Here is a 27,669-nt window from a genome sequence, read left to right as displayed (position 1 = left end):
GCGAGGGATCTTCTCGGGCAGGGTGGCGATGATGGCGATGATGTTGACGATGGTGACGATCGTGACGATGTTGACGATGTTGACGATGTTGATGATGGTGATGTTGACGATGATGATGGTGACGATGTTGGTGACGGTGTTGATGGTGGTGATGGTGCAGGCTGTACCGCTCCGTGAGTGACTACGACTCCGTGCGAGGGATCTTCTATGGCAGGGTGGCGATGATGGCAATGATGTTGACGATGATGATGTTGACGATGTTGGTGACGGTGATGATGGTGACGATGGTGATGGTGATGATGGTGTTGATGGTGCAGGCTGTACCGCTCCGTGAGTGACTACGACTCCGTGCGAGGGATCTTCTCGGGCACCATTGGCACAAAGGAGGTCACCAGGGCCGCCCTTGGTGCTGAGGCTCGCGGAGACTTGCAAGAGGCCGCTCGACTCTACGAGCAGGTGGGGGGAGGGGCGGGGGGGGGGGAGCCACGGGGGGAGGGGCGGGGGGGGAGCCAGTGGGGGGAGGGGCGGGGGGGGAGGGGCCAGTGGGGGGAGGGAGCAGGGGGGAGGGGCAGAAGGGAATCTGAATCTCTATTTGAGTCTATGGATCCATGTGTGGGTCTGTGTGTATATGTGTGAGTCTGTGTCTATGTGTGAGTCTGTGTGTCTATGTATGGGTCTATGTGTCTATGTGTGAGTCTGTGTCTATGTGTGAGTCTATGGATCCATGTATGGGTCTGTGTGTCTATGTGTGAGTCTATGTCCCTCTGTGTGAGTCTATGGATCCATGTATGGGTCTATGTGTCTCTGTGTGAGTCTGTGTCCCTCTGTCTGAGTCTATGGATCCATGTATGGGTCTATGTGTCTCTGTGTGAGTCTGTGTCCCTCTGTCTGAGTCTATGGATCCATGTATGGGTCTGTGTGTCTATGTGTGAGTCTATGTCCCTCTGTCTGAGTCTATGGATCCATGTATGGGTCTGTGTGTCTATGTGTGAGTCTATGGATCCATGTATGGGTCTGTGTGTCTATGTGTGAGTCTATGGATCCATGTATGGGTCTATGTGTCTATGTGTGAGTCTATGGATCCATGTATGGGTCTGGGTGTCTATGTGTGAGTCTATGTGTCTATGTGTGAGTCTATGGATCCATGTATGGGTCTATGTGTCTATGTGTGAGTCTGTGTGTCTATGTGTGAGTCTATGGATCCATGTATGGGTCTGTGTGTCTATGTGTGAGTCTATGGATCCATGTATGGGTCTGTGTGTCTATGTGTGAGTCTATGGATCCATGTATGGGTCTGTGTGTCTATGTGTGAGTCTGTGTGTCTGTGTGAGTCTATGTGTCTATGTGTGAGTCTGTGTCCCTCTGTCTGAGTCTGTGTCTATGTGCGAGTCTGTGTGTCTATGTGTGAGTCTGTGTCCCTCCGTGTGAGTCTGTGTCTGCGTGTGAGTCTGTGTGTCTATGTGTGAGTCTGTGTCCCTCTGTCTGAGTCTATGTGTCTATGTGTGAGTCTGTGTGTCTATGTGTGAGTCTGTGTGTCTCTGTCCGAGTCTATGTGTCTATGTGTGAGTCTACTGCTCTGCGTGTGAGTCTATGTGTCTATGTGTGAGTCTGTGTCCCTCTGTCTGAGTCTATGTGTCTATGTGTGAGTCTGTGTGTCTATGTGTGAGTCTGTGTCCCTCCGTGTGAGTCTACTGCTCTGCGTGTGAGCTCCGTGCCCCCCGCCCCCCCCTCTCCCTCCTCCCTCCTGCCCCCCCCCCCCCCCCCTCCTCTCCTCCTCCTCCTCGTCAAGGCCCTGAGCACGGAGGACTGGCCCGGGGGCCCCCCGCCGGAGGCTGAGACGGAGCTGTGGGACTTCTCATCGCTCTCCTGCTACGCCCGCCTCACTCGCTGGACTCACCTGGAGCATGGTGCCACCGCCAGCTTCGACTCCCAGAGACCCCCAAACCTCCTCGTGCTCTGGGACGACCCCTTCTACCAGGTGGGGGGGGGGGGGGGGGGTGGTGGAGGATAGGGAGGTGTAGGGGGTAGTGGAGGTGGTGGTGGAGGGGGTGGTGGTGGTGGAGTTGGTGGTAGATGGGGTGGTGGATAGGGTGGTGGTGGAGGTGGTGGTGGTGGAGGGGGTGGTGGTGGTGGTGGGGTTGGTGGTGGTGGTGGTGGGGGTGGTGGTGGTGGTGGTGGGGGTGGTGGTGGTGGGGGTGGGGGTGGTGGTGGTGGTGGAGGGGGTGGTGATGGATGGGGTGGAGGTGAGGGTGGTGGTGGAGGGTGTGGTGGTGGATAGGGAGGTGTAGGGGGTAGTGGAGGTGGTGGATGGGGAGGTAGTGGAGGGAGTGGTGGTGGTGGTGCTGGATTGGGTGGTGGAGGGAGTGGTGGAGGGGGTGGTGGGTGGGGTGGTGAGGGTGGTGGTGGAGGGGGTGGTGGTGGAGCTGGTGGTGGTGGTGGTGGGGTTGGTGGGGGTGGTGGTGGTGGTGGTGGGGGTGGTGGTGGTGGTGGTGGTGGGGGTGGTGGTGGTGGTGGTGGTGGAGGGGGTGGTGATGGATGGGGTGGAGGTGAGGGTGGTGGTGGATGGGGTGGTGGAGGGGGGGGGGGTGGTGGTGGTGGTGGTAGTGGTGGAGGTGGTGGAGGTGGTGGTGGAAGGGGTGGTGGTGGAGGTGGTGGTGGTGATGGATGGGGTGGTGGTGGTGGATGGGGTGGTGGTGGTGGTGGTGATGATGGTAGTGGAGGTGGTGGTGGATGGGATGGTGGAGGGGATGGTGGTGGAGGTGGTGGTGGAGGGGGTTGTGGTGGTGGTGGTGGTGGTGGAGTTGGTGGTGGATGGGGTGGTGGAGGGGGTGGTGGTGGATAGGGAGGTGTAGGGGGTGGTGGAGGTGGTGGTGGAGGGGGTGGTGGTGGTGGAGGGGGTGGTGGAGGTGGTGGTGGTGGTGGAGGTGGTGGTGGTGGTGGATAGGGAGGGGGTGGATGGGGTGGTGGATGGGGGTGGTGTTGGTGAAAGAGGAGAGGGGATGAGGAGGTGGATGGAGGATGAGGAGGTGGAGGAGAGAGAGGGGTGGTGGTGGTGGTGGAGGGGGTGGTGGTGGTGGTGGGGTTGGTGGTGGTGGTGGTGGAGGTGGTGGTGGAGGGGGTGGTGGAGGTGCTGGTGGTGGAGGTGGTGCTGGTGGTGGAGGTGGTGGTGGTGGTGGTGGATAGGGAGGGGGTGGATGGAGGTGGTGTTGGTTGCGGTGGGAGAGGAGAGGGAGGGAGGAGGGAGGGATGAGGAGGTGGATGGAGGATGAGGAGGTGGAGGAGAGAGAGGGGTGGTGGTGGTGTCACCACAGCTCCGGCTGATCTACTGTTGACGACCTCTTGTTGTGTTGCGATCAATCGTCGTGATTTGTTAAATTTAATTTCTAACTACGAGACTTTACCGAAAGAACCAAAGAGTATGATATGCTGTTGTTGATCCACTCACGCACACAACAACAACACAACAACAACAACAACAACCGCCATTCGCCACTAAGTGGCGGTGGCATCACCACGACGCTTGTGCCAGGCCATGTGCACCCTGAGGCCACGTGAAGTGTCGAACTCCCGCACACAGACACACACACACACACACGTACACTCATCAATCCACTCACTCACCCACTCACTCACTCACCCACTCACTCGCCCAGTCACACACTCACCCACTCACTCACCCAGTCACTCTCTCACTCACTCACCCACTCACTCACTCACCTACTCACTCACACATCCACCCACTCACTCACCCAGTCACTCACCCACCCACTCACTCACACACTCACTCACCCACTCACCTACCCACTCACTCACTCACCCACTCACTCACCCACTCACTCACCCACTCACTCACCCACTCACCCACTCACTCACCCACTCACTCACCCACTCACTCACCCAGTCACTCACTCACCCACTCACCCACTCACTCACCCATCCACTCACTCACCCACTCACCCACCCCCCCCCCCCTCCCCACGCCTGCATGTGGTGAGCAGGAGGCCTATCTCCCGTGGGTAATCAAGGCTCGGCTGAAGCTGCTGCTCACCGGAGGCGGTGACCCCTCCACCGCCTCCGCCTCCACCGCCTCCACCGCCTCCACCTCCACCGCCTCCACCGCCTCCACCTCCACCGCCTCCACCGCCTCCGCCTCCACCGCCTCCACCGCCTCCACCTCCACCGCCTCCACCACCACCGCCACCACGCTGTCGGCGTTTGTGGACGCGTCTTGCCGCGCGTCGCAGCGCCGGCGACGCCTGCTGGAGTCGGCGTTTGGCCCGGAGCTCGCGGCTCTGCACCTGGCACACGGCCGCCTGGGCAGGGCCGCGAGCCTGGCACACACCGGCATGCGGGCCTTCCTGCAGGTGTGTACGTGTGTGTGTGTGTACGTGTGTGTGTGTGTGTACGTGTGTGTGTGTGTACGTGTGTGTGTGTGTACGTGTGTGTGTGTACGTGTGTGTGCCTTCCTGCAGGTGTGTACGTGTGTGTGTGTGTGTGTGTACGTGTGTGTGTGTGTACGTGTGTGTGTGTACGTGTGTGTGCCTTCCTGCAGGTGTGTACGTGTGTGTGTGTGTACGTGTGTGTGTGTGTGTACGTGTGTGTGTGTGTACGTGTGTGTGTGTACGTGTGTGTGCCTTCCTGCAGGTGTGTACACGTGTGTGTACGTGTGTGTACGTGTGTGTGTGTGTACGTGTGTGTGTGTGTGTACGTGTGTGTGTGTACGTGTGTGTGCCTTCCTGCAGGTGTGTACACGTGTGTGTACGTGTGTGTACGTGTGTGTGTGTGTACGTGTGTGTGTGTGTACGTGTGTGTGCCTTCCTGCAGGTGTGTACGTGTGTGCGTGTGTACGTGTGTGTGTGTGTGTGTACGTGTGTGTACGTGTGTGTATGTACGTGTGTGTACACGTGTGTGTGTGTACGTGTGTGTGCCTTCCTGCAGGTGTGTACGTGTGTGTGTGTACATGTGTGTGCCTTCCTGCAGGTGTGTACGTGTGTGTGCCTTCCTGCAGGTGTGTGCGTGTGTACGTGTGTGTGTGTGTACGTGTGTGTGTGTGTGTACGTGTGTGTGTGTGCCTTCCTCCAGGTGCGTCTGTACGTGTGTGTACATGTGCGTACGTGTGTATGTACGTGTGTGTGTACGTGTGTGTGTGTGTGTACGTGTGTGTGTCCACGTGTGTGTGCCTTCCTGCAGGTGCGTCTGTACGTGTGTGTGTGTGTACGTGTGTGTGACTTCCTGCAGGTGCGTCTGTACGTGTGTGTATGCACGTGTACGTGAGTGCGTGTGTGTGCCTGTAGGAGTGAGCGCGTGTGTGTACGTGTGTGTGCGTGTACGTGTGTGTGCGTGTGTGCGCGTGTGTGTGTGCGCGTGTGTGCGTGCGTGTGTGCGTGTGTGTACGTGTGTGTGCCTTCCTGCAGGTGCGTCTGTACGTGTGTGTGTGTGTGTACGTGTGTGTGTGCACGTGTGTGTGTACGTGTGTGTGCCTTCCTGCAGGTGCGTCTGTACGTGTGTGTGTGTGTACGTGTGTGTGTGCACGTGTGTGTGTGTACGTGTGTGTGCCTTCCTGCAGGTGCGTCTGTACGTGTGTGTGTGCGTGTGTGTACGTGTGTGTGTACGTGTGTGTGCCTTCCTGCAGGTGCGTTTGTACGTGTGTGTGTGTGTGTGTACGTGTGTAAGTGTGTACATGTGTGTGTACGTGTACATGTGTGTACATGTGTGTGTACATGTGTGTGCCTTCCTGCAGGTGCGTCTGTACGTGTGTGTGTACATGTGTGTGTACGTGTGTGTGTGTACGTGTGTGTGTATGTGTGTGTGTGCACGTGTGTGTGCCTTCCTGCAGGTGCGTCTGTACGTGTGTGTGTGTGCGTGTGTGTACGTGTGTGTGTACGTGTGTGTGTACGTGTGTGTGTGTGTACGTGTGTGTGTGCACGTGTGTGTGCCTTCCTGCAGGTGCGTCTGTACGTGTGTATGTGTGTACGTGTGTGTGTGTGTACGTGTGTGTGCCTTCCTGCAGGTGCGTCTGTACGTGTGTGTGTGCGTGTGTGTACGTGTGTGTACGTGTGTGTGCCTTCCTGCAGGTGCGTCTGTACGTGTGTGTGTGCGTGTGTGTACGTGTGTCCGTGTGTGTGCGCGTGCCTGTAGGAGTAAGCGCGTGTGTGTGTGCGCGTGTGTGTACGTGTGTATGCGTGTGCGTGTGTGCGTGTGTGCGTGTGTGCGTGTGTGCGTGCGTGTGTACGTGTGTGTACGTGCATGTGTGTGCATGTCTGTACGTGCGTGTGTGTACGTGTGTGTGTGTGTGTGCGTGCGTGTGTACGTGTGTGTGTGCGTGTGTGCGTGTGTGCGTGCGTGTGTACGTGTGTGTGTGTGTACGTGTGTGTGTGTGTACGTACGTGTGTGTGTGTGTACGTGTGCGTGTGTGCGTGTGCGTGTGTACGTGTGTGTGTGTGTACGTGTGTGTGTGTACGTGTGTGTGTGTACGTGCATGTGTGTGTGCGTGTGTGTGTGTGTGCCCATAGGAGTGGGCGAGTGTGGATGCAATGCACCAGGAGTCTCGCCTGCAGCGCCTTCAGTCGCTGCAGGCCCTCACTGAGCTCAGCCACTTCATCAACTTCCTCTCTCACGACTGTGCGTAGCCCCTCCCCCCCTCCACCCCCCTAAGCCCCCTCTCCAACACCCCCCCCCCTCCGCCCATCATCACTATCATCATCACTATCATCGTCATCACTATCATCATCGTCATCATTATCGTCACCACCATCATCACTATCACCATCGCTATCACCATCGCTATCATCATCACTATCGTCATCACTATCATCGTCATCACTATCATCATCGCCCCATTGAGAACCTGGGTTCAAGCCCTGGGTCTGGGTGTCTCTCTCTCTCAGGCGGTTCACGATGTCCGTGTCAGAGACACTGAGAGTCTGGGTTCAAGCCCTGGGTCTGGGTGTCTCTCTCTCTCAGGGGGTTCACGATGGCCGTGTCAGAGACACTGAGAGTCTGGGTTCAAGCCCTGGGTCTGGGTGTCTCTCTCTCTCTCAGGGGGTTCATAGCGGCCGTGTCAGAGACACTGAGAGTCTGGGTTCAAGCCCTGGGTCTGGGTGTCTCTCTCTCTCTCAGGGGGTTCATAGCGGCCGTGTCAGAGACACTGAGAGTCTGGGTTCAAGCCCTGGGTCTGGGTGTCTCTCTCAGGGGGTTCACGATGGCCGTGTCAGAGACACTGAGAGCCTGGGTTCAACCCTGGGTCTGGGTGTCTCTCTCTCTCTCAGGGGGTTCACGATGGTTGTATCAGAGACACTGAGAGTCTGGGTTCAAGCCCTGGGTCTGGGTGTCTCTCTCTCTCAGGGGGTTCACGATGGCCGTGTCAGAGACACTGAGAGTCTGGGTTCAAGCCCTGGGTCTGGGTGTCTCTCTCTCTCTCAGGGGGTTCACGATGGCCGTGTCAGAGACACTGAGAGCCTGGGTTCAAGCCCTGGGTCTGGGTGTCTCTCTCTCTCAGGGGGTTCACGATGGCCGTGTCAGAGACACTGAGAGTCTGGGTTCAAGCCCTGGGTCTGGGTGTCTCAGGGGGTTCACGATGGCCGTGTCAGAGACACTGAGAGTCTGGGTTCAAGCCCTGGGTCTGGGTGTCTCTCTCTCAGGGGGTTCACGATGTCCGTGTCAGAGACACTGAGAGCCTGGGTTCAAGCCCTGGGTCTGGGTGTCTCTCTCTCTCTCAGGGGGTTCACGATGGCCGTGTCAGAGACACTGAGAGTCTGGGTTCAAGCCCTGGGTCTGGGTGTCTCTCTCAGGGGGTTCACGATGGCCGTGTCAGAGACACTGAGAGTCTGGGTTCAAGCCCTGGGTCTGGGTGTCTCTCTCTCTCAGGGGGTTCACGATGGCCGTGTCAGAGACACTGAGAGTCTGGGTTCAAGCCCTGGGTCTGGGTGTCTCTCTCAGGGGGTTCACGATGGCCGTGTCAGAGACACTGAGAGTCTGGGTTCAAGCCCTGGGTCTGGGTGTCTCTCTCAGGGGGTTCACGATGGCCGTGTCAGAGACACTGAGAGTCTGGGTTCAAGCCCTGGGTCTGGGTGTCTCTCTCTCTCAGGGGGTTCACGATGGCCGTGTCAGAGACACTGAGAGTCTGGGTTCAAGCCCTGGGTCTGGGTGTCTCTCTCAGGGGGTTCACGATGGCCGTGTCAGAGACACTGAGAGTCTGGGTTCAAGCCCTGGGTCTGGGTGTCTCTCTCAGGGGGTTCACGATGGCCGTGTCAGAGACACTGAGAGTCTGGGTTCAAGCCCTGGGTCTGGGTGTCTCTCTCTCTCAGGGGGTTCACGATGGCCGTGTCAGAGACACTGAGAGTCTGGGTTCAAGCCCTGGGTCTGGGTGTCTCTCTCTCCGGCGTGTGCAGCGAACTTTCGTGGACTCTCTGAGATCCGTCGGCTCACCTCGTCCTGGATGAGAAGACTTCCCGACCCACGGCTCGACTCCATCTCCACTTGGGATGACGTCATCACCAATCGGTACAGCTCACCGCAACCACCGCAACCACCACCGCAACCACCGCAACCACCACCGCAACCACCGCCACCACCGCCACAACCGCCGACACCACCACCACCACCACGGTCACCACCACCGTCACTACCATCACCACCATCACCACCACCACCGTCACCACCACAGTCACCACCGTCACCACCACTGTGACCACCACCACCACCACCGTCGCCACCACCACCGTCACCATCACCACCGTCACCATCACCACCGTCACCATCACCACCGTCACCACCATCACCACCACCACCGTCGCTACCATCACCATCACTGTCACCACCACCATCACCACCACCATCACCACCGTCACCACCACCGTCACCACTACCGTGACCACCACCGTCACCACCGTCACCACCACCACGACCGTAACCACCACCACCACCGTCACCACCGTCACCACCACCGTCACCACCGCCCCACCATCACCACCGTCACCACTACCATCACCACCACCACCGTCGCTACCATCACCGTCACTGTCACCACCACCGTCACCACCACTACCACCACCGTCACCACCATCACCACCGTCACCACCACCATCACCACCGTCACCACCACCACCACCGTCACCACCACCTTCACCACCACCGCTGTGTTGAGAGAGTGAGAGAGAGAGAGAGAGGGAGAGGAGCGAGCACCTTGCCCCGCCATCCTCCCCGGCCCCCTGCCAACCTTCCGCTCTGGGCTTTTCCCCCTCTCTGTGTGCGACCGTCAGCTGCTTCTTCATCGGCAAGATGCGGGAGAGGCTGAGAGAGGCGGCGTCTTGTGGCGGCGGCGGCGACGAGGACGACGAGGTGGTGGTGGTGAAGGAGGAGGAGGAGGAGGAGGAGGAGGAGGAGGACGTTCTGCTGGACCGCTGTGTGCTCCACATGAAGCTTCGATTGGCGAACAGCGCACAGCTGCAGGTGCTTGGAGTGGCCTGTGTGTGTGTGTGTGTGTCACTGTGTGTGTGTGTGTGTGTCACTGTGTGTGTCACTGTGTGTGTGTGTCACTGTGTGTGTCACTGTGTGTGTGTGTGTGTGTCACTGTGTGTGTCACTGTGTGTGTGTGTCACTGTGTGTGTGTGTGTCACTGTGTGTGTGTGTGTCACTGTGTGTCACTGTGTGTGTCACTGTGTGTGTCACTGTGTGTGTGTGTGTGTGTCACTGTGTGTGTCACTGTGTGTGTGTGTCACTGTGTGTGTCACTGTGTGTGTGTGTGTGTGTCACTGTGTGTGTCACTGTGTGTGTGTGTCACTGTGTGTGTGTCACTGTGTGTGTGTCACTGTGTGTGTGTCACTGTGTGTGTGTGTGTCACTGTGTGTGTGTGTGTCACTGTGTGTGTGTGTCACTGTGTGTGTCACTGTGTGTGTGTGTCACTGTGTGTGTGTCACTGTGTGTGTGTCACTGTGTGTGTGTCACTGTGTGTGTCACTGTGTGTGTGTGTCACTGTGTGTGTGTGTCACTGTGTGTGTGTGTGTCACTGTGTGTGTGTGTCACTGTGTGTGTCACTGTGTGTGTGTGTGTCACTGTGTGTGTCACTGTGTGTGTGTGTCACTGTGTGTGTCACTGTGTGTGTGTGTCACTGTGTGTGTCACTGTGTGTGTGTGTGTCACTGTGTGTGTCACTGTGTGTGTCACTGTGTGTGTGTCACTGTGTGTGTGTCACTGTGTGTGTGTCACTGTGTGTGTGTGTGTCACTGTGTGTGTGTCACTGTGTGTGTGTCACTGTGTGTGTGTGTGTCACTGTGTGTGTGTCACTGTGTGTGTGTCACTGTGTGTGTGTCACTGTGTGTGTGTGTGTCACTGTGTGTGTGTGTCACTGTGTGTGTGTGTGTGTCACTGTGTGTGTGTGTGTCACTGTGTGTGTGTGTGTCACTGTGTGTGTGTCACTGTGTGTGTGTCACTGTGTGTGTGTGTGTCACTGTGTGTGTGTGTCACTGTGTGTGTCACTGTGTGTGTGTGTCACTGTGTGTGTGTCACTGTGTGTGTGTGTGTCACTGTGTGTGTGTGTCACTGTGTGTGTCACTGTGTGTGTGTGTCACTGTGTGTGTGTGTCACTGTGTGTGTGTGTGTGTCACTGTGTGTGTGTGTGTCACTGTGTGTGTGTGTGTCACTGTGTGTGTGTGTCGTGTGTCACTGTGTGTGTCACTGTGTGTGTGTCACTGTGTGTGTCACTGTGTGTGTGTCACTGTGTGTGTGTGTCACTGTGTGTGTCACTGTGTGTGTGTGTCACTGTGTGTGTCACTGTGTGTGTCACTGTGTGTGTCACTGTGTGTGTGTGTCACTGTGTGTGTCACTGTGTGTGTGTGTGTCACTGTGTGTGTGTGTCACTGTGTGTGTCACTGTGTGTGTGTGTGTCACTGTGTGTGTGTCACTGTGTGTGTGTCACTGTGTGTGTGTGTGTCACTGTGTGTGTGTGTCACTGTGTGTGTCACTGTGTGTGTGTGTCACTGTGTGTGTCACTGTGTGTGTGTGTGTCACTGTGTGTGTGTCACTGTGTGTGTGTGTGTCACTGTGTGTGTGTGTCACTGTGTGTGTGTGTCACTGTGTGTGTCACTGTGTGTGTGTGTGTCACTGTGTGTGTCACTGTGTGTGTCACTGTGTGTGTGTGTGTCACTGTGTGTGTCACTGTGTGTGTGTGTCACTGTGTGTGTCACTGTGTGTGTGTGTGTCACTGTGTGTGTCACTGTGTGTGTCACTGTGTGTGTGTCACTGTGTGTGTGTCACTGTGTGTGTGTCACTGTGTGTGTGTGTGTCACTGTGTGTGTGTCACTGTGTGTGTGTCACTGTGTGTGTGTGTGTCACTGTGTGTGTGTCACTGTGTGTGTGTCACTGTGTGTGTGTCACTGTGTGTGTGTGTGTCACTGTGTGTGTGTGTCACTGTGTGTGTGTGTGTGTCACTGTGTGTGTGTGTGTCACTGTGTGTGTGTGTGTCACTGTGTGTGTGTCACTGTGTGTGTGTCACTGTGTGTGTGTGTGTCACTGTGTGTTGGAGAGCGATAGTGTAGCGGTTAGCGCGCTGCGCTATGAACCTGGCACCCGGGTTCGATTCCCGCTCACAGCCAACACCAGTGACGATTATCTGAACCGGTCCCGGGCCTCCCCTAGGTCGACTCAGCCTCAAATGAGTACCTGGTGCGGTGTGTAAACATCGCGACTAGGGAGACAAAGGCGGTCGGGCGTGGCGCTGGCCACCCACCCCCTCGTGTACCGTTCCGGCCTTCATAGGTGCTCGCTAACAGCACTTGCCCCTACAGTCTGTTAAGGCTATATGGGGGATCTTTGTCACTGTGTGTGTGTGTCACTGTGTGTGTCACTGTGTGTGTCACTGTGTGTTTGTGTCACTGTGTGTGTCACTGTGTGTGTGTGTGTCACTGTGTGTGTGTGTCACTGTGTGTGTCACTGTGTGTGTGTGTGTCACTGTGTGTGTGTCACTGTGTGTGTGTCACTGTGTGTGTGTGTGTCACTGTGTGTGTGTGTCACTGTGTGTGTCACTGTGTGTGTGTGTCACTGTGTGTGTCACTGTGTGTGTGTGTGTCACTGTGTGTGTGTCACTGTGTGTGTGTGTGTCACTGTGTGTGTGTGTCACTGTGTGTGTGTGTGTCACTGTGTGTGTCACTGTGTGTGTGTGTGTCACTGTGTGTGTCACTGTGTGTGTCACTGTGTGTGTGTGTCACTGTGTGTGTCACTGTGTGTGTGTGTCACTGTGTGTCACTGTGTGTGTGTCACTGTGTGTGTGTGTGTCACTGTGTGTGTGTGTGTGTCACTGTGTGTGTGTCACTGTGTGTGTGTGTGTGTCACTGTGTGTGTGTGTCACTGTGTGTGTCACTGTGTGTGTGTGTGTCACTGTGTGTGTGTGTGTCACTGTGTGTGTCACTGTGTGTGTGTGTCACTGTGTGTGTGTGTGTCACTGTGTGTGTGTCACTGTGTGTGTGTGTCACTGTGTGTGTGTGTCACTGTGTGTGTCACTGTGTGTGTGTGTGTCACTGTGTGTGTGTGTGTCACTGTGTGTGTGTCACTGTGTGTGTGTGTGTCACTGTGTGTGTGTCACTGTGTGTGTGTCACTGTGTGTCACTGTGTGTGTGTGTGTCACTGTGTGTGTGTCACTGTGTGTGTGTCGTGTGTCACTGTGTGTGTGTGTCACTGTGTGTGTGTGTGTCACTGTGTGTGTGTCACTGTGTGTGTGTGTCACTGTGTGTGTCACTGTGTGTGTCACTGTGTGTGTGTCACTGTGTGTGTGTGTGTCACTGTGTGTGTGTCACTGTGTGTGTCACTGTGTGTGTCACTGTGTGTGTCACTGTGTGTGTGTCACTGTGTGTGTCACTGTGTGTGTCACTGTGTGTGTGTCTGTGTGTGTGTGTCACTGTGTGTGTCTGTGTGTGTGTCACTGTGTGTCACTGTGTGTGTGTCACTGTGTGTGTGTGTCACTGTATGTGTGTGTGTGTCACTGTGTGTGTCACTGTGTGTGTCACTGTGTGTGTGTGTGTCACTGTGTGTGTCACTGTGTGTGTGTCACTGTGTGTGTGTGTCACTGTGTGTGTGTCACTGTGTGTGTGTGTCACTGTGTGTGTCACTGTGTGTGTCACTGTGTGTGTGTGTGTCACTGTGTGTGTGTGTGTGTCACTGTGTGTGTCACTGTGTGTGTCACTGTGTGTGTGTGTCACTGTATGTGTGTGTGTGTCACTGTGTGCGTGTCACTGCGTGTGTGTGTGTGTCACTGTGTGTGTGTGTGTGTCACTGTGTGTGTGTGTGTCACTGTGTGTGTCACTGTGTGTGTGTGTGTCACTGTGTGTGTGTGTCACTGTGTGTGTGTGTGTCACTGTGTGTGTGTGTCACTGTGTGTGTGTGTCACTGTGTGTGTGTGTCACTGTGTGTGTGTAACAACCCCCTACCTCCTCGCGGTGCCGGACGGGCAACTCTGTCGTGGACAGCGCTGTGGGGGGAGTTCCAATTTTGATTGGCTCCTCCCCTCATGGCATATGTGTCCACCACAGGGGCTAAACGGGGGCTCTGGACGGGTGCGAGGGGCTGGTAACCCCTCCACCTTCAATTAATTACCACAAAACCACGAATTAAACTGAAATATGTAACAACTAAGCTTGTGCCGGAGGCCCCGGGGGGCCAGGCGTCTATGACGTCTCCTGGCCAAACCCCAATTGGCGGAGCCAGGAGATTGAATACCTACCCTCGGGGCTACTCCAGAAACAACGAAAAGCCACTACGGGTGGCCACGTGGAATGTTCGAACGCTCACTGCAGAGGAGAGGCTGCCACTCCTCTGTCGGGAGCTGGACCGGTACCGCCTGGATCTATGCGGCATTCAGGAGGTCCGGTGGACCGGTTCTGGCTCCTGCCACCATGAGGGGTGGACAGTCCTCTACTCGGGGCAGCAGACTGCCAAACAACAGGGTGTGGGTCTTCTTTTGAACAAAAGAATGAAGGGGGCGTGGGAGCGTGGCGGTGAGGTGTGGGAAGCTGTAAGCCCCAGGCTACTTTGGGCTCGCCTTCCCATCAACCGGCGGCGAGGAATGGTGGTCGTGGTTACTTATGCCCCCACCGAAGATGAACATGGACAGTCCTCTACTCGGGGCAGCAGACTGCCAAACAACAGGGTGTGGGTCTTCTTTTGAACAAAAGAATGAAGGGGGCGTGGGAGCGTGGCGGTGAGGTGTGGGAAGCTGTAAGCCCCAGGCTACTTTGGGCTCGCCTTCCCATCAACCGGAGGCGAGGAATGGTGGTCGTGGTTACTTATGCCCCCACCGAAGATGAACATCCGTGGAGGGATGCAGGCAAAGCCGATGAGTCAGATGCCTTCTATGACCTCCTGTCACAGGTGCTGGCTAAAGTGGCCCCTCGGGATAGAGTCATCATGTTGGGTGACTTCAATGCCCGAGTTGGTCATGATACTGGCACCTGGTCTGGAGTGATTGGAGGGCATGGGCCAGATCAGCTCAATAACAACGGTAGGAGGCTGCTAGATTTTTGTGCAGCCCATGGGCTTGTAATTACCAACACGCTATTCCGGCATCGGCGCATCCACACAACATCATGGATGCATGCCGGGTCCAAGCAAGAACATCTGCTGGACTACATAGTGACGGACCAGCGAATGCGAGCTCATGTCCTTGACACCAGGACCTACCGTGGAGCTGATCTGCCCTCTGACCATCGACTAGTCATCTGTAAGATGCGCCTGCCATTCTTCCACTCCGGTGGTGGGTGTACACCCAGGACCCCATTCCAACCTAAAGTGGCCTGGTCTCAGTTATCTGATGAAAGTTGCAAGCGAGAATTTCATCAACGCTTGCGGCTGGGATTGGCATCGTCCCCGACTCCTCCTGATGTCGAGGGTAAATGGGCGAGGTTTAGGACTGTGACTCATGCAGCTGCAATGGCTGCTTTGGGTACGCGGTCCAGACCTCCCCAGACACCCTGGATGACAGAGGAGTTGTTCAGGATGGTTGAGAAAAAGCGACAGGCCCACTGTCATCGGCTACAGAATCCCACGTCAGAGAATGAGGAGGCTTACCGCAGCCTTCGCTCGGAGGTTCGGAGAGCTGTGAGGCGCTGCAAGGATGGGTGGTGGTCGCGGGTTGCTGAGGAGATGGAGTCTGCCTCAGTGGCCCGTGATCACAAATCTCTATTTAACTCCATCAAAAAAGTAACCTGCAGCGCCACACCTATTACCATCATTAGGGGAAAAAACGGTGATCCAATTTCCGACCCCCAGGAACAGGTTCGCAGATTTGCTGAGCATTTCTGTGAGGTCCTGGGGGAGGGAAAATTCCTCAGCCAGGAAAACATCGTGGCACAAAGTGAGGATGACCCTGCTGAGGCTGCGGTGCCTCAAATATTGGATGAAGTCACCCCTTGTGAGTGGCTGGCTGAGGTGCCATCTGCTGAGGAAGTATTGAAGGCGATCCGGAGTCTGAGACCAGGAAAGGCAGCGGGCAGAGATGATCTCCCAAGCGAAATGCTGAGGGAGGGTGGCGTTTGTGCACAGACTGCCCTATATGACATCATAACAACAGTCTGGACCACTGGACGGGTTCCGCAGGATTGGAAGGATGCCCTGGTGGTCCCCCTTTTTAAGAAGGGGGACCGCACAGACTGTAACAACTACAGGGGCATCTCACTCCTCAGTGTGCCGGGAAAGGTCCTGGCAAGGATTATTCAGCATCGCCTTGCCAGGCACGCTGAGGAGAGGCTTGCGGAGCCCCAATGCGGTTTCAGGAAAGGGCGGTCCTGCACAGATGCCATATTTTCTGTCCGTCTGCTACAGCAGAGGTGTAGGGAATTCCAACAAGACCTACATCTCTGCTTTATTGACCTGGTCAAGGCCTATGATACCATCAGTAGGCCTGGGCTCTGGGTCGTTCTTCGTTCTTTTGGAGTACCTGACCCTCTGCTCACGATCATTAAGGACCTTCATGATGGTGAGCGGGCCCGGGTAAAACTACGTGGCCGGGAGTCAGAGCCATTCCCTGTACACCTTGGGGTGCGACAGGGATGTCCTCTGGCTCCCACATTATTTAACATCTATTTTGACCACGTGGTTCGTGAAGCCTTCAATAGCTGTACCGGGGGAATCTCCATATGGTACAGATATAATGGGAGGCTAATCGATGCCCGGGTGCGGTCAAGGGATGGCTCCCTATTGCTCAACCACGTTATGTATGCTGATGACTTGGTAATAGCTGCTCAGTCAGAGGAGGAGTTGGAGACGCTGCTGCTGAGACTAGAGCGTGCCACTAAGAGGTGGGGCCTTACCATCAGCCCCACCTGCCTGGGTATTTTGTACCATCGGACACTCCACCCCCACAACTCCCAATCGGTGATGGGGCAGTTGTGGAGAGAGTGGAGAGTTTCCCATACCTGGGCAGTGTGCTTATGACTGGCTCCAGTTTAACAGCAGAGGTCTCACTCCGAATCAGTCGAGCGGCAATATCTTTTCATCGGTTGCGTAACGCTGTGTGGAAGCTACCTGGTCTGTCGCTCCGCACTAAGCTTCAGGTCTTCTCGGCCACGGTCATTCCCTCCCTTCTCTACGCTTGCGAAACGTGGACCCCCCTAATGGAACATCTTCGCCGGTTGGAAACATTTAGGCTGGCCTGCCTACGATCCATCCTGGGTTTAACCAGACTGGATTGTGTGAGGAGCTCACAAATCCTTGAAAGATCTGGGCAGGGTCCCATCGGTGAGCTCCTCCGGCAGGCAAGGCTGCGATGGCTGGGTCATGTAGCCCGCATGCCCAGCCACCGCATGCCGAAACAGCTTTTGTTTGGCCGGATTGAGGGGGCTAAGCGGGCGCGGCACGGGCTAGAGAAGAGATGGAGTGATGTGGTACAGGAGGACGTGGAGCTGAGTGGACTTGCCGATGACTGGTACCAGCGGTGTCAAGATCGGCCTCTGTGGAGGAGGCTCGTGAAGGATGCTACTGGGCAGTTGGAGGCAGTCGCCCTCCAACAACAACGGAGGGCGGAGGAGCGACGCTCACAACAGCGAGCGGAGCGCCGGGTGGCTAAAGCACAGCAGGTTGGCACAGTAGGGGGCACAGGTGGTGCATCAGCCAGTCATCTCAGTCAGTTGACCCGTGGCACCTGGGTCTGCCCCGTGACCTCCTGCCAGCGGGCGTTCGACACTTCACGTGGCCTCAGGGTGCACATAGCCTGGCACAAGCGTCGTGGTGACGTCACCGCCACTTAGTGGCGAATGGCGGTTGTTGTTGTTGTTGTGTCACTGTGTGTGTGTCACTGTGTGTGTGTGTCACTGTGTGTGTGTCACTGTGTGTGTGTCACTGTGTGTGTGTGTGTCACTGTGTGTGTGTGTCACTGTGTGTGTGTCACTGTGTGTGTGTCACTGTGTGTGTGTGTGTCACTGTGTGTGTGTGTGTCACTGTGTGTGTGTCACTGTGTGTGTGTCACTGTGTGTGTGTGTGTCACTGTGTGTGTGTACACTGTGTGTGTGTGTCACTGTGTGTGTGTGTCACTGTGTGTGTGTGTGTCACTGTGTGTGTGTGTGTCACTGTGTGTGTGTGTGTCACTGTGTGTGTGTGTCACTGTGTGTGTGTGTGTGTGTCACTGCGTGTGTGTGTGTGTGTCACTGCGTGTGTGTGTGTGTCACTGCGTGTGTGTGTGTGTGTCACTGTGTGTCTGTGTGTCACTGTGTGTGTGTCACTGTGTGTGTGTGTCACTGTGTGTGTGTGTCACTGTGTGTGTGTGTCACTGTGTGTGTGTGTCACTGTGTGTGTGTGTCACTGTGTGTGTGTGTCACTGTGTGTGTCACTGTGTGTGTGTCACTGTGTGTGTCACTGCGTGCGTGCCACGTGCAGGGCAACTCTGCCGTGGCGGACTCCGTGCTCAAGGCGAGCCACTCGCTGGCCCGTCAGAGGCCCGAGTGGCTGGTGGCCTGGTCCCACTCCTACTCCCTGGGGGCACACGGCAAGAGCAGGCGCACCAACAACACCAACACCAGCAGCAGCAGAGGCGACAGCCTCAAGTTACTCGCTAACACCCTGCGGCTACTGGGTGGGTGGGTTGGTGGGTGGGTGGGTTGGTTGGTGGGTGGGTTGGTGGGTGGGTTGGTTGATTGGTTGGTGGGTTGGTGGGTGGGTTGGTTGATTGGTTGGTTGGTGGGTGGGTTGGTTGGTGGGTGGGTGGGTTGGTTGGTGGGTGGGTTGGTTGGTTGGTTGGTGGGTTGGTGGGTGGGTTGGTGGGTGGGTTGGTTGATTGGTGGGTGGGTTGGTTTGTGGGTGGGTGGGTTGGTTGGTGGGTTGGTTGGTGGGTGGGTGGGTTGGTTGATTGGTTGGTTGGTGGGTGGGTGGGTGGGTTGGTTGGTGGGTTGGTTGGTGGGTGGGTTGGTTGATTGGTGGGTGGGTGGGTTGGTGGGTGGGTTGGTGGGTTGGTGGGTGGGTTGGTTGGTTGTTGGGTGGGTTGGTGGGTTGGTGGGTGGGTTGGTGGGTGGGTTGGTGGGTTGGTTGGTGGGTGGGTGCGTTGGTGGGTGGGTTGGTTGGTGGGTGGGTTGGTTGGTGGGTTGGTGGGTGGGTGGGTTGGTGGGTGGGTGGGTGGTTGGGTTTGTGGGTTGGTTGGTGGGTTGGTGGGTGGGTTGGTGGGTGGTTTAGGGTATTTCTACTAATGATGCTTCTGCTGCTGATGACGCCACTGCCGATCCTGACTCTGACGACTCCCCCGACGCTGACGACGCTGACGATGCTGACGATGACGCTGACGATGATGATGACGATGACGATGACGCTGACGATGCTGACGACGCTGGCGCCACTGACGATGACGATGAGGACACTGACGATGACGCTGACGACGCTGACGATGACGACGCTGACGATGACGACGCTGACGACGATGACGATGCTGACGATGATGACGGCGATGACGACACTGACGATGCTGATGATGACGATGACGACACTGACGATGACGACGCTGACGACGCTGACGTCACCGCCCACCCCTCCGCCCCCTCCTCCCCGCCCGCAGAGGAGAGTGGCCGCTCGGCGTGCGTCCGTGGCGACTGCCGCCTGCTGAGCCGGCAGCACGGCATTGTGGGAGACAGCTGCCGCCTGCTGGGCAACGCCGTGGCCTCGGAGCCGGAGGCGCTGGGCCTCCTGAAGCCGGAGAGGGCGGCTGACGTGCTGAGGGCTTCTGGGATACCCGCCGGCGACGCCGACCCAGCGCGGGTGTGTGTGAGTGAGACTGTGTGTGGTACTGTGTGTGAGACTGTGTGTGAGTGAGACTGTGTGTGAGTGAGAGTGAGACTGTGTGTGAGTGAGACTGTGAGTTAGACTGTGTGTGAGTGGTACTGTGTGTGAGTGGTACTGTGTGTGAGTGAGACTGTGTGTGAGTGAGACTGTGTGTGAGTGAGACTGTGAGTGAGTGAGACTGTGTGTGAGTGGTACTGTGTGTGAGTGATACTGTGAGTGAGTGAGACGTGCTGAGGGCTTCTGGGATACCCGCCGGCGACGCCGACCCAGCGCGGGTGTGTGTGAGTGGGACTGTGTGTGAGACTGTGTGTGAGTGAGAGTGTGAGTGAGACTGTGTGTGAGTGAGACTGTGAGTGAGACTGTGTGTGAGTGAGACTGTGTGTGAGACTGTGTGTGAGTGAGACGTGCTGAGGGCTTCTGGGATACCCGCCGGCGACGCCGACCCAGCGCGGGTGTGTGTGAGTGGGACTGTGTGTGAGACTGTGTGTGAGTGAGAGTGTGAGTGAGACTGTGTGTGAGTGAGACTGTGAGTGAGACTGTGTGTGAGTGAGACTGTGTGTGAGACTGTGTGTGAGTGAGACGTGCTGAGGGCTTCTGGGATACCCGCCGGCGACGCCGACCCAGCACGGGTGTGTGTGAGTGGGACTGTGTGTGAGATTGTGTGTGAGTGGTACTGTGTGTGAGTGAGACTGTGAGTGAGACTGTGTGTGAGTGAGACTGTGTGTGAGTGGTACTGTGAGTGAGTGAGACTGTGTGTGAGTGAGACTGTGAGTGAGACTGTGAGTGAGTGAGACTGTGTGTGAGTGGTACTGTGTGTGAGTGGTACTGTGTGTGAGTGGTACTGTGAGTGAGTGAGACTGTGTGTGAGTGGTACTGTGTGTGAGTGAGACTGTGTGTGAGTGGTACTGTGAGTGAGTGAGACGTGCTGAGGGCTTCTGGGATACCCGCCGGCGACGCCGACCCCGCGCGGGTGTGTGTGAGTGAGACTGTGAGTGAGACTGTGTGTGAGTGAGACTGTGTGTGAGTGAGACTGTGAGTGAGTGAGACTGTGTGTGAGTGGTACTGTGTGTGAGTGAGACTGTGTGTGAGTGGTACTGTGAGTGAGTGAGACTGTGAGTGAGACTGTGTGTGAGTGAGACTGTGTGTGAGTGAGACTGTGAGTGAGACTGTGTGTGTGAGACTGTGTGTGAGTGAGACTGTGAGTGAGACTGTGTGTGAGTGGTACTGTGTGTGAGTGAGACTGTGTGTGAGTGAGACTGTGTGTGAGTGAGACTGTGTGTGAGTGAGACTGTGAGTGAGACTGTGTGTGAGTGGTACTGTGTGTGAGTGAGACTGTGTGTGAGTGGTACTGTGAGTGAGTGAGACTGTGAGTGAGACTGTGTGTGAGTGGTACTGTGAGTGAGTAAGACTGAGTGAGTGGTACTGTGTGTGAGTGGTACTGTGAGTGAGTGGTACTGTGTGTGAGTGGTACTGTGAGTGAGTGGTACTGTGAGTGAGTGGTACTGTGAGTGAGTGGTACTGTGAGTGAGACTGTGTGTGAGTGAGACTGTGTGTGAGTGGTACTGTGTGTGAGTGGTACTGTGTGTGAGTGGTACTGTGAGTGAGTGGTACTGTGTGTGAGTGGTACTGTGTGTGAGTGGTACTGTGAGTGAGTGAGACTGTGTGTGAGTGGTACTGTGTGTGAGTGGTACTGTGAGTGAGTGAGACTGTGTGTGAGTGAGACTGTGTGTGAGTGGTACTGTGTGTGAGTGAGACTGTGTGTGAGTGAGACTGTGTGTGAGTGAGACTGTGTGTGAGTGAGACTGTGAGTGAGACTGTGTGTGAGTGAGACTGTGTGTGAGTGGTACTGTGAGTGAGACTGTGAGTGAGTGAGACTGTGAGTGAGTGTGACTGTGAGTGAGTGGTACTGTGAGTGAGACTGTGTGTGAGTGAGACTGTGTGTGAGTGAGACTGTGTGTGAGACTGTGAGTGAGACTGTGTGTGAGTGAGACTGTGAGTGAGACTGTGTGTGAGACTGTGTGTGAGTGAGACTGTGTGTGAGTGAGACTGTGAGTGAGACTGTGTGTGAGTGAGACTGTGTGTGAGTGATACTGTGAGTGAGTGAGACTGTGAGTGAGTGAGACTGTGTGTGAGTGGTACTGTGAGTGAGACTGTGAGTGAGTAATACTGTGAGTGAGTGAGACTGTGAGTGAGTGATACTGTGTGTGAGTGGTACTGTGAGTGAGTGAGACGTGCTGAGGGCTTCTGGGATACCCGCCGGCGACGCCGACCCCGCACGGGTGAGAGAGGAGCCGAGCGTTCTGATTGTGTGTGAGTGAGACTGTGTGTGAGACTGTGTATGAGTGGTACTGTGAGTGAGTGGTACTGTGTGTGAGTGGTACTGTGAGTGAGTGGTACTGTGTGTGAGTGAGACTGTGTGTGAGTGGTACTGTGAGTGATTGGTACTGTGAGTGAGTGGTACTGTGAGTGAGACTGTGTGTGAGTGAGACTGTGTGTGAGTGGTACTGTGTGTGAGTGGTACTGTGAGTGAGACTGTGTGTGAGTGAGACTGTGTGTGAGTGAGACTGTGAGTGAGTGGTACTGTGAGTGAGTGAGACTGTGTGTGAGTGAGACTGTGTGTGAGTGGTACTGTGAGTGAGTGAGACTGTGTGTGAGTGGTACTGTGTGAGTGGTACTGTGAGTGGTACTGTGTGTGAGTGAGACTGTGTGTGAGTGGTACTGTGTGTGAGTGGTACTGTGAGTGAGTGTTACTGTGAGTGAGACTGTGAGTGAGACTGTGTGTGAGTGGTACTGTGAGTGAGACTGTGTGTGAGTGGGACTGTGTGTGAGTGAGACTGTGTGTGAGTGGTACTGTGAGTGAGTGGGACTGTGTGTGAGTGGTACTGTGAGTGAGTGGTACTGTGAGTGAGACTGTGAGTGAGTGGTACTGTGAGTGAGTGGGACTGTGAGTGAGTGAGACTGTGTGTGAGTGATACTGTGTGTGAGTGAGACTGTGTGTGAGTGAGACTGTGTGTGAGTGGTACTGTGAGTGAGTGGTACTGTGTGTGAGTGAGACTGTGTGTGAGTGAGACTGTGTGTGAGTGGTACTGTGAGTGAGTGAGACTGTGTGTGAGTGGTACTGTGAGTGAGTGGTACTGTGAGTGAGACTGTGAGTGAGACTGTGTGTGAGTGGTACTGTGAGTGAGTGGTACTGTGTGTGAGTGGTACTGTGAGTGAGTGGTACTGTGTGTGAGTGGTACTGTGAGTGAGACTGTGAGTGAGTGAGACTGTGAGTGAGACTGTGTGTGAGTGAGACTGTGTGTGAGTGAGACTGTGAGTGAGACTGTGAGTGAGACTGTGAGTGAGTGAGACTGTGTGTGAGTGGGACTGTGTGTGAGTGATACTGTGAGTGAGTGGTACTGTGTGTGAGACTGTGTGTGAGTGGTACTGTGAGTGAGTGGTACTGTGAGTGAGACTGTGTGTGAGTGGTACTGTGAGTGAGACTGTGAGTGGTACTGTGAGTGAGACTGTGTGTGAGTGAGACTGTGTGTGAGTGGTACTGTGAGTGAGTGAGACTGTGTGTGAGTGGGACTGTGTGTGAGTGAGGCTGTGAGTGAGTGAGACTGTGAGTGAGTGGTACTGTGAGTGGTACTGTGTGTGAGTGGTACTGTGTGTGAGTGAGACTGTGAGTGAGTGGTACTGTGAGTGAGACTGTGTGTGAGTGGTACTGTGAGTGAGTAAGACTGTGTGTGAGTGGTACTGTGAGTGAGACTGTGAGTGAGTGGGACTGTTTGTGAGTGGTACTGTGAGTGAGACTGTGTGTGAGTGAGACTGTGTGTGAGTGGTACTGTGAGTGAGACTGTGTGTGAGTGGGACTGTAAGTGAGTGAGACTGTGTGTGAGTGGTACTGTGAGTGAGTGAGACTGTGTGTGAGTGAGACTGTGTGTGAGTGGTACTGTGAGTGAGTGGTACTGTGAGTGAGACTGTGAGTGAGACTGTGTGTGAGTGGTACTGTGAGTGAGACTGTGTGTGAGTGGTACTGTGAGTGAGTGGTACTGTGAGTGAGACTGTGTGTGAGTGAGACTGTGAGTGAGTAAGACTGTGTGTGAGTGAGACTGTGTGTGAGTGGTACTGTGAGTGAGTGGTACTGTGAGTGAGACTGTGTGTGAGTGAGACTGTGTGTGAGTGGTACTGTGTGTGAGTGGTACTGTGAGTGAGACTGTGAGTGAGTGAGACTGTGAGTGGTACTGTGAGTGAGACTGTGTGTGAGTGAGACTGTGTGTGAGTGAGACTGTAAGTGAGTGGTACTGTGAGTGAGTGAGACTGTGTGTGAGTGGTACTGTGTGTGAGTGGTACTGTGTGTGAGTGAGACTGTGTGTGAGTGAGACTGTGTGTGAGTGAGACTGTGAGTGAGTGGTACTGTGAGTGAGTGGTACTGTGAGTGAGTGGTACTGTGAGTGAGTGAGACTGTGTGTGGGTGGTACTGTGTGTGAGTGGTACTGTGAGTGAGTGAGACTGTGTGTGAGTGAGACTGTGAGTGAGTGGTACTGTGTGTGAGTGGTACTGTGAGTGAGTGAGACTGTGAGTGAGTGGTACTGTGAGTGAGTGGTACTGTGTGTGAGTGGTACTGTGAGTGAGTGAGACTGTGTGTGAGTGGTACTGTGAGTGAGTGAGACTGTGTGTGAGTGAGACTGTGAGTGAGTGAGACTGTGTGTGAGTGGTACTGTGAGTGGGTGGTACTGTGTGTGAGTGAGACTGTGTGTGAGTGAGACTGTGTGTGAGTGAGACTGTGTGTGGTACTGTGTGTGAGTGGTACTGTGAGTGAGTGAGACTGTGTGTGAGTGGTACTGTGTGTGTGTGGTACTATGTGTGAGTGGGAGTGTGTGTGAGTGGTACTGTGTGTGGGTGGTACTGTGAGTGAGACTGTGAGTGAGTGGTACTGTGAGTGAGACTGTGTGTGAGTGGTACTGTGTGTGAGTGGTACTGTGAGTGAGTGGTACTGTGTGTGAGTGGTACTGTGAGTGAGTGGTACTGTGTGTGAGTGAGACTGTGTGTGAGTGAGACTGTGAGTGAGTGAGACTGTGTGTGAGTGGTACTGTGAGTGAGACTGTGAGTGAGTGGTACTGTGTGTGAGTGGTACTGTGTGTGAGTGAGACTGTGTGTGAGTGAGACTGTGTGTGAGTGGTACTGTGAGTGAGACTGTGTGTGAGTGAGACTGTGAGTGAGTGGTACTGTGAGTGAGTGAGACTGTGTGTGAGTGAGACTGTGTGTGAGTGGTACTGTGAGTGAGTGAGACTGTGTGTGAGTGAGACTGTGTGTGAGTGGTACTGTGAGTGAGTGAGACTGTGAGTGAGTGAGACTGTGTGTGAGTGAGACTGTGTGTGAGTGGTACTGTGAGTGAGTGGTACTGTGTGTGAGTGGTACTGTGAGTGAGACTGTGAGTGAGTGGTACTGTGAGTGAGACTGTGTGTGAGTGAGACTGTGAGTGAGTGAGACTGTGAGTGAGTGAGACTGTGTGTGAGTGGTACTGTGAGTGAGTGGTACTGTGTGTGAGTGGTACTGTGAGTGAGACTGTGAGTGAGTGGTACTGTGAGTGAGTGAGACTGTGAGTGAGTGAGACTGTGTGTGAGTGAGACTGTGTGAGTGGTACTGTGAGTGAGTGAGACTGTGTGAGTGGTACTGTGTGTGAGTGGTACTGTGAGTGGTACTGTGAGTGAGACTGTGAGTGAGTGGGACTGTGAGTGAGACTGTGTGTGAGTGAGACTGTGAGTGAGAGCGACTGTGTGTGAATGAGACTGTGAGTGAGTGGTACTGTGAGTGAGTGAGACTGTGAGTGAGTGAGACTGTGAGTGAGTGGTACTGTGTGTGAGTGGGACTGTGTGTGAGTGGGACTGTGTGTGAGTGGTACTGTGTGTGAGTGGTACTGTGTGTGGGTGGTACTGTGAGTGAGTGAGATGTGAGTGGTACTTTGAGTGAGACTGTGAGTGAGACTGTGTGTGAGTGAGACTGTGAGTGAGTGAGACTGTGAGTGAGTGGTACTGTGTGTGAGTGAGACTGTGAGTGAGTGAGACTGTGAGTGAGTGAGATTGTGAGTGAGTGGTACTGTGAGTGAGTGAGACTGTGAGTGGTACTTTGAGTGAGACTGTGAGTGAGTGGTACTGTGAGTGGGTGGTACTGTGTGTGAGTGAGACTGTTTGTGAGTGGTACTGTGAGTGAGACTGTGTGTGAGTGAGACTGTGTGTGAGTGAGACTGTGTGTGAGTGGTACTGTGAGTGAGTGAGACTGTGTGTGAGTGGTACTGTGAGTGAAACTGTGAGTGAGTGGTACTGTGTGTGAGTGAGACTGTGTGTGAGTGAGACTGTGAGTGGTACTGTGAGTGAGTGAGACTGTGAGTGAGTAAGACTGTGAGTGGTACTGTGAGTGAGTGAGACTGTGAGTGAGTAAGACTGTGAGTGGTACTGTGAGTGAGTGAAACTGTGAGTGAGTAAGACTGTGAGTGGTACTGTGAGTGAGTGGTACTGTGAGTGAGTGAGACTGTGAGTGAGTAAGACTGTGAGTGGTACTGTGAGTGAGTGAGACTGTGTGAGTGGGACTGTGTGTGAGACTGTGAGTGAGTGGTACTGTGTGTGAGTGGGAGTGTGTGTGAGTGAGACTGAGTGGTACTGTGAGTGAGACTGTGAGTGAGTGAGACTGTGAGTGAGACTGTGAGTGCGTGAGACTGTGAGTGAGTGAGACTGTGTGTGAGTGGTACTGTGTGTGAGTGAGACTGTGTGTGAGTGGTACTGTGAGTGAGTGAGACTGTGTGTGAGTGAGACTGAGTGAGTGAGACTGTGTGTGAGTGGTACTGTGTGTGAGTGAGACTGTGTGTGAGTGGTACTGTGAGTGAGTGAGACTGTGTGTGAGTGAGACTGTGAGTGAGTGGTACTGTGAGTGAGTAAGACTGTGTGTGAGTGGTACTGTGAGTGAGTGGTACTGTGAGTGAGTAAGACTGTATGTGAGTGGTACTGTGTGTGAGTGGTACTGTGAGTGAGACTGTGTGTGAGTGAGACTGTGTGTGAGTGGTACTGTGAGTGAGTGAGACTGTGTGTGAGTGAGACTGTGAGTGAGTGGTACTGTGAGTGAGTAAGACTGTGTGTGAGTGGTACTGTGAGTGAGACTGTGTGTGAGTGAGACTGTGTGTGAGTGGTACTGTGTGTGATTGAGACTGTGTGTGAGTGGTACTGTGAGTGAGTGAGACTGTGTGTGAGTGAGACTGTGAGTGAGTGGTACTGTGAGTGAGTAAGACTGTGTGTGAGTGGTACTGTGAGTGAGTGGTACTGTGAGTGAGTAAGACTGTGTGTGAGTGGTACTGTGAGTGAGTGGTACTGTGAGTGAGTAAGACTGTGTGTGAGTGGTACTGTGTGTGAGTGGTACTGTGAGTGAGACTGTGTGTGAGTGAGACTGTGTGTGAGTGGTACTGTGTGTGATTGAGACTGTGTGTGAGTGAGACTGTGAGTGAGACTGTGTGTGAGTGGTACTGTGTGTGAGTGAGACTGTGAGTGAGACTGTGTGTGAGTGAGACTGTGTGTGAGTGAGACTGTGTGTGAGTGGTACTGTGTGTGAGTGGTACTGTGAGTGAGACTGTGAGTGAGTGAGACTGAGTGGTACTGTGAGTGGTACTGTGTGTGAGTGGTACTGTGAGTGAGTGGTACTGTGTGTGAGTGGTACTGTGTGTGAGTGGTACTGTGAGTGAGTGGTACTGTGAGTGAGTGAGACTGTGAGTGAGTAATACTGTGAGTGAGTGAGACTGTGTGTGAGTGGTACTGTGAGTGAGTGAGACTGTGAGTGAGTGATACTGTGTGTGAGTGGTACTGTGAGTGAGTGAGACGTGCTGAGGGCTTCTGGGATACCTGCGGGCGACGCCGACCCCGCGGGGGTGAGAGAGGAAGGGTGACACCGGGAGGCTTGGTTCTGAGTTTCTGTAGGGTGAACCGGGATTCGTGGTTCCGAGGTTCTGTCGGGTGAACCGGGAGGCGTGGTTCTGAGGTTCTGTAGGGTGAACCGGGAGGCGTGGTTCCGAGGTTCTGTCGGGTGAACCGGGAGGCGTGGTTCCGAGGTTCTGTCGGGTGAACCGGGAGGCGTGGTTGTGAGGTTCTGAAGGGTGAAACCGGGAGGCTTGGTTCTGAGGTTCTGAAGGGTGAAACCGGGAGGCTTGGTTCTGAGGTTCTGAAGGGTGAAACCGGGAGGCTTGGTTCCGAGGTTCTGAAGGGTGAAACGGGAGGCGTGGTTGTGAGGTTCTGTAGGGTGAAACCGGGAGGCTTGGTTCTGAGGTTCTGTAGGGTGAACCGGGAGGCGTGGTTCTGAGGTTCTGTAGGGTGAACCAGGAGGCGTGGTTGTGAGGTTCTGTAGGGTGAACCGGGATTCGTGGTTCTGAGGTTCTGTAGGGTGAACTGGGAGGCTTGGTTCT

At 54.9% G+C, this 27,669-nt stretch overlaps 1 protein-coding gene and 1 long non-coding RNA gene across 2 annotated transcripts in view; one reads left to right on the top strand and one right to left on the bottom strand.

The window, feature by feature from the left end:
- Nucleotides 1–27,669, top strand: part of LOC116937435 (DNA-dependent protein kinase catalytic subunit-like) — a 69,801-nt gene that overhangs the window by 33,605 nt on the left and 8,527 nt on the right. The window contains exons 8-15 of the mRNA XM_076058241.1: nucleotides 318–456; nucleotides 1,790–1,978; nucleotides 3,999–4,364; nucleotides 6,513–6,621; nucleotides 8,391–8,502; nucleotides 9,261–9,450; nucleotides 17,856–18,051; nucleotides 19,021–19,220. Coding sequence (XP_075914356.1) covers nucleotides 318–456; nucleotides 1,790–1,978; nucleotides 3,999–4,364; nucleotides 6,513–6,621; nucleotides 8,391–8,502; nucleotides 9,261–9,450; nucleotides 17,856–18,051; nucleotides 19,021–19,220 — 1,501 coding nt within the window. The remainder of the gene's footprint in view (nucleotides 1–317; nucleotides 457–1,789; nucleotides 1,979–3,998; nucleotides 4,365–6,512; nucleotides 6,622–8,390; nucleotides 8,503–9,260; nucleotides 9,451–17,855; nucleotides 18,052–19,020; nucleotides 19,221–27,669) is intronic.
- LOC142908072 (uncharacterized) overlaps nucleotides 1–27,669 on the bottom strand; it is a 151,811-nt gene that overhangs the window by 119,694 nt on the left and 4,448 nt on the right. The window lies entirely within an intron of this gene.

Source organism: Petromyzon marinus, assembly GCF_048934315.1.
Source record: "Petromyzon marinus isolate PM22_M1 ecotype Great Lakes invasive population chromosome 69 unlocalized genomic scaffold, UKy_Petmar_22M1.pri1.0 chr69_unloc.1, whole genome shotgun sequence".
NCBI lineage: Eukaryota > Metazoa > Chordata > Hyperoartia > Petromyzontiformes > Petromyzontidae > Petromyzon > Petromyzon marinus.
Note: the sequence above shows the minus strand (reverse complement) of the source record. Positions and strands in the feature narration are given on the sequence as shown.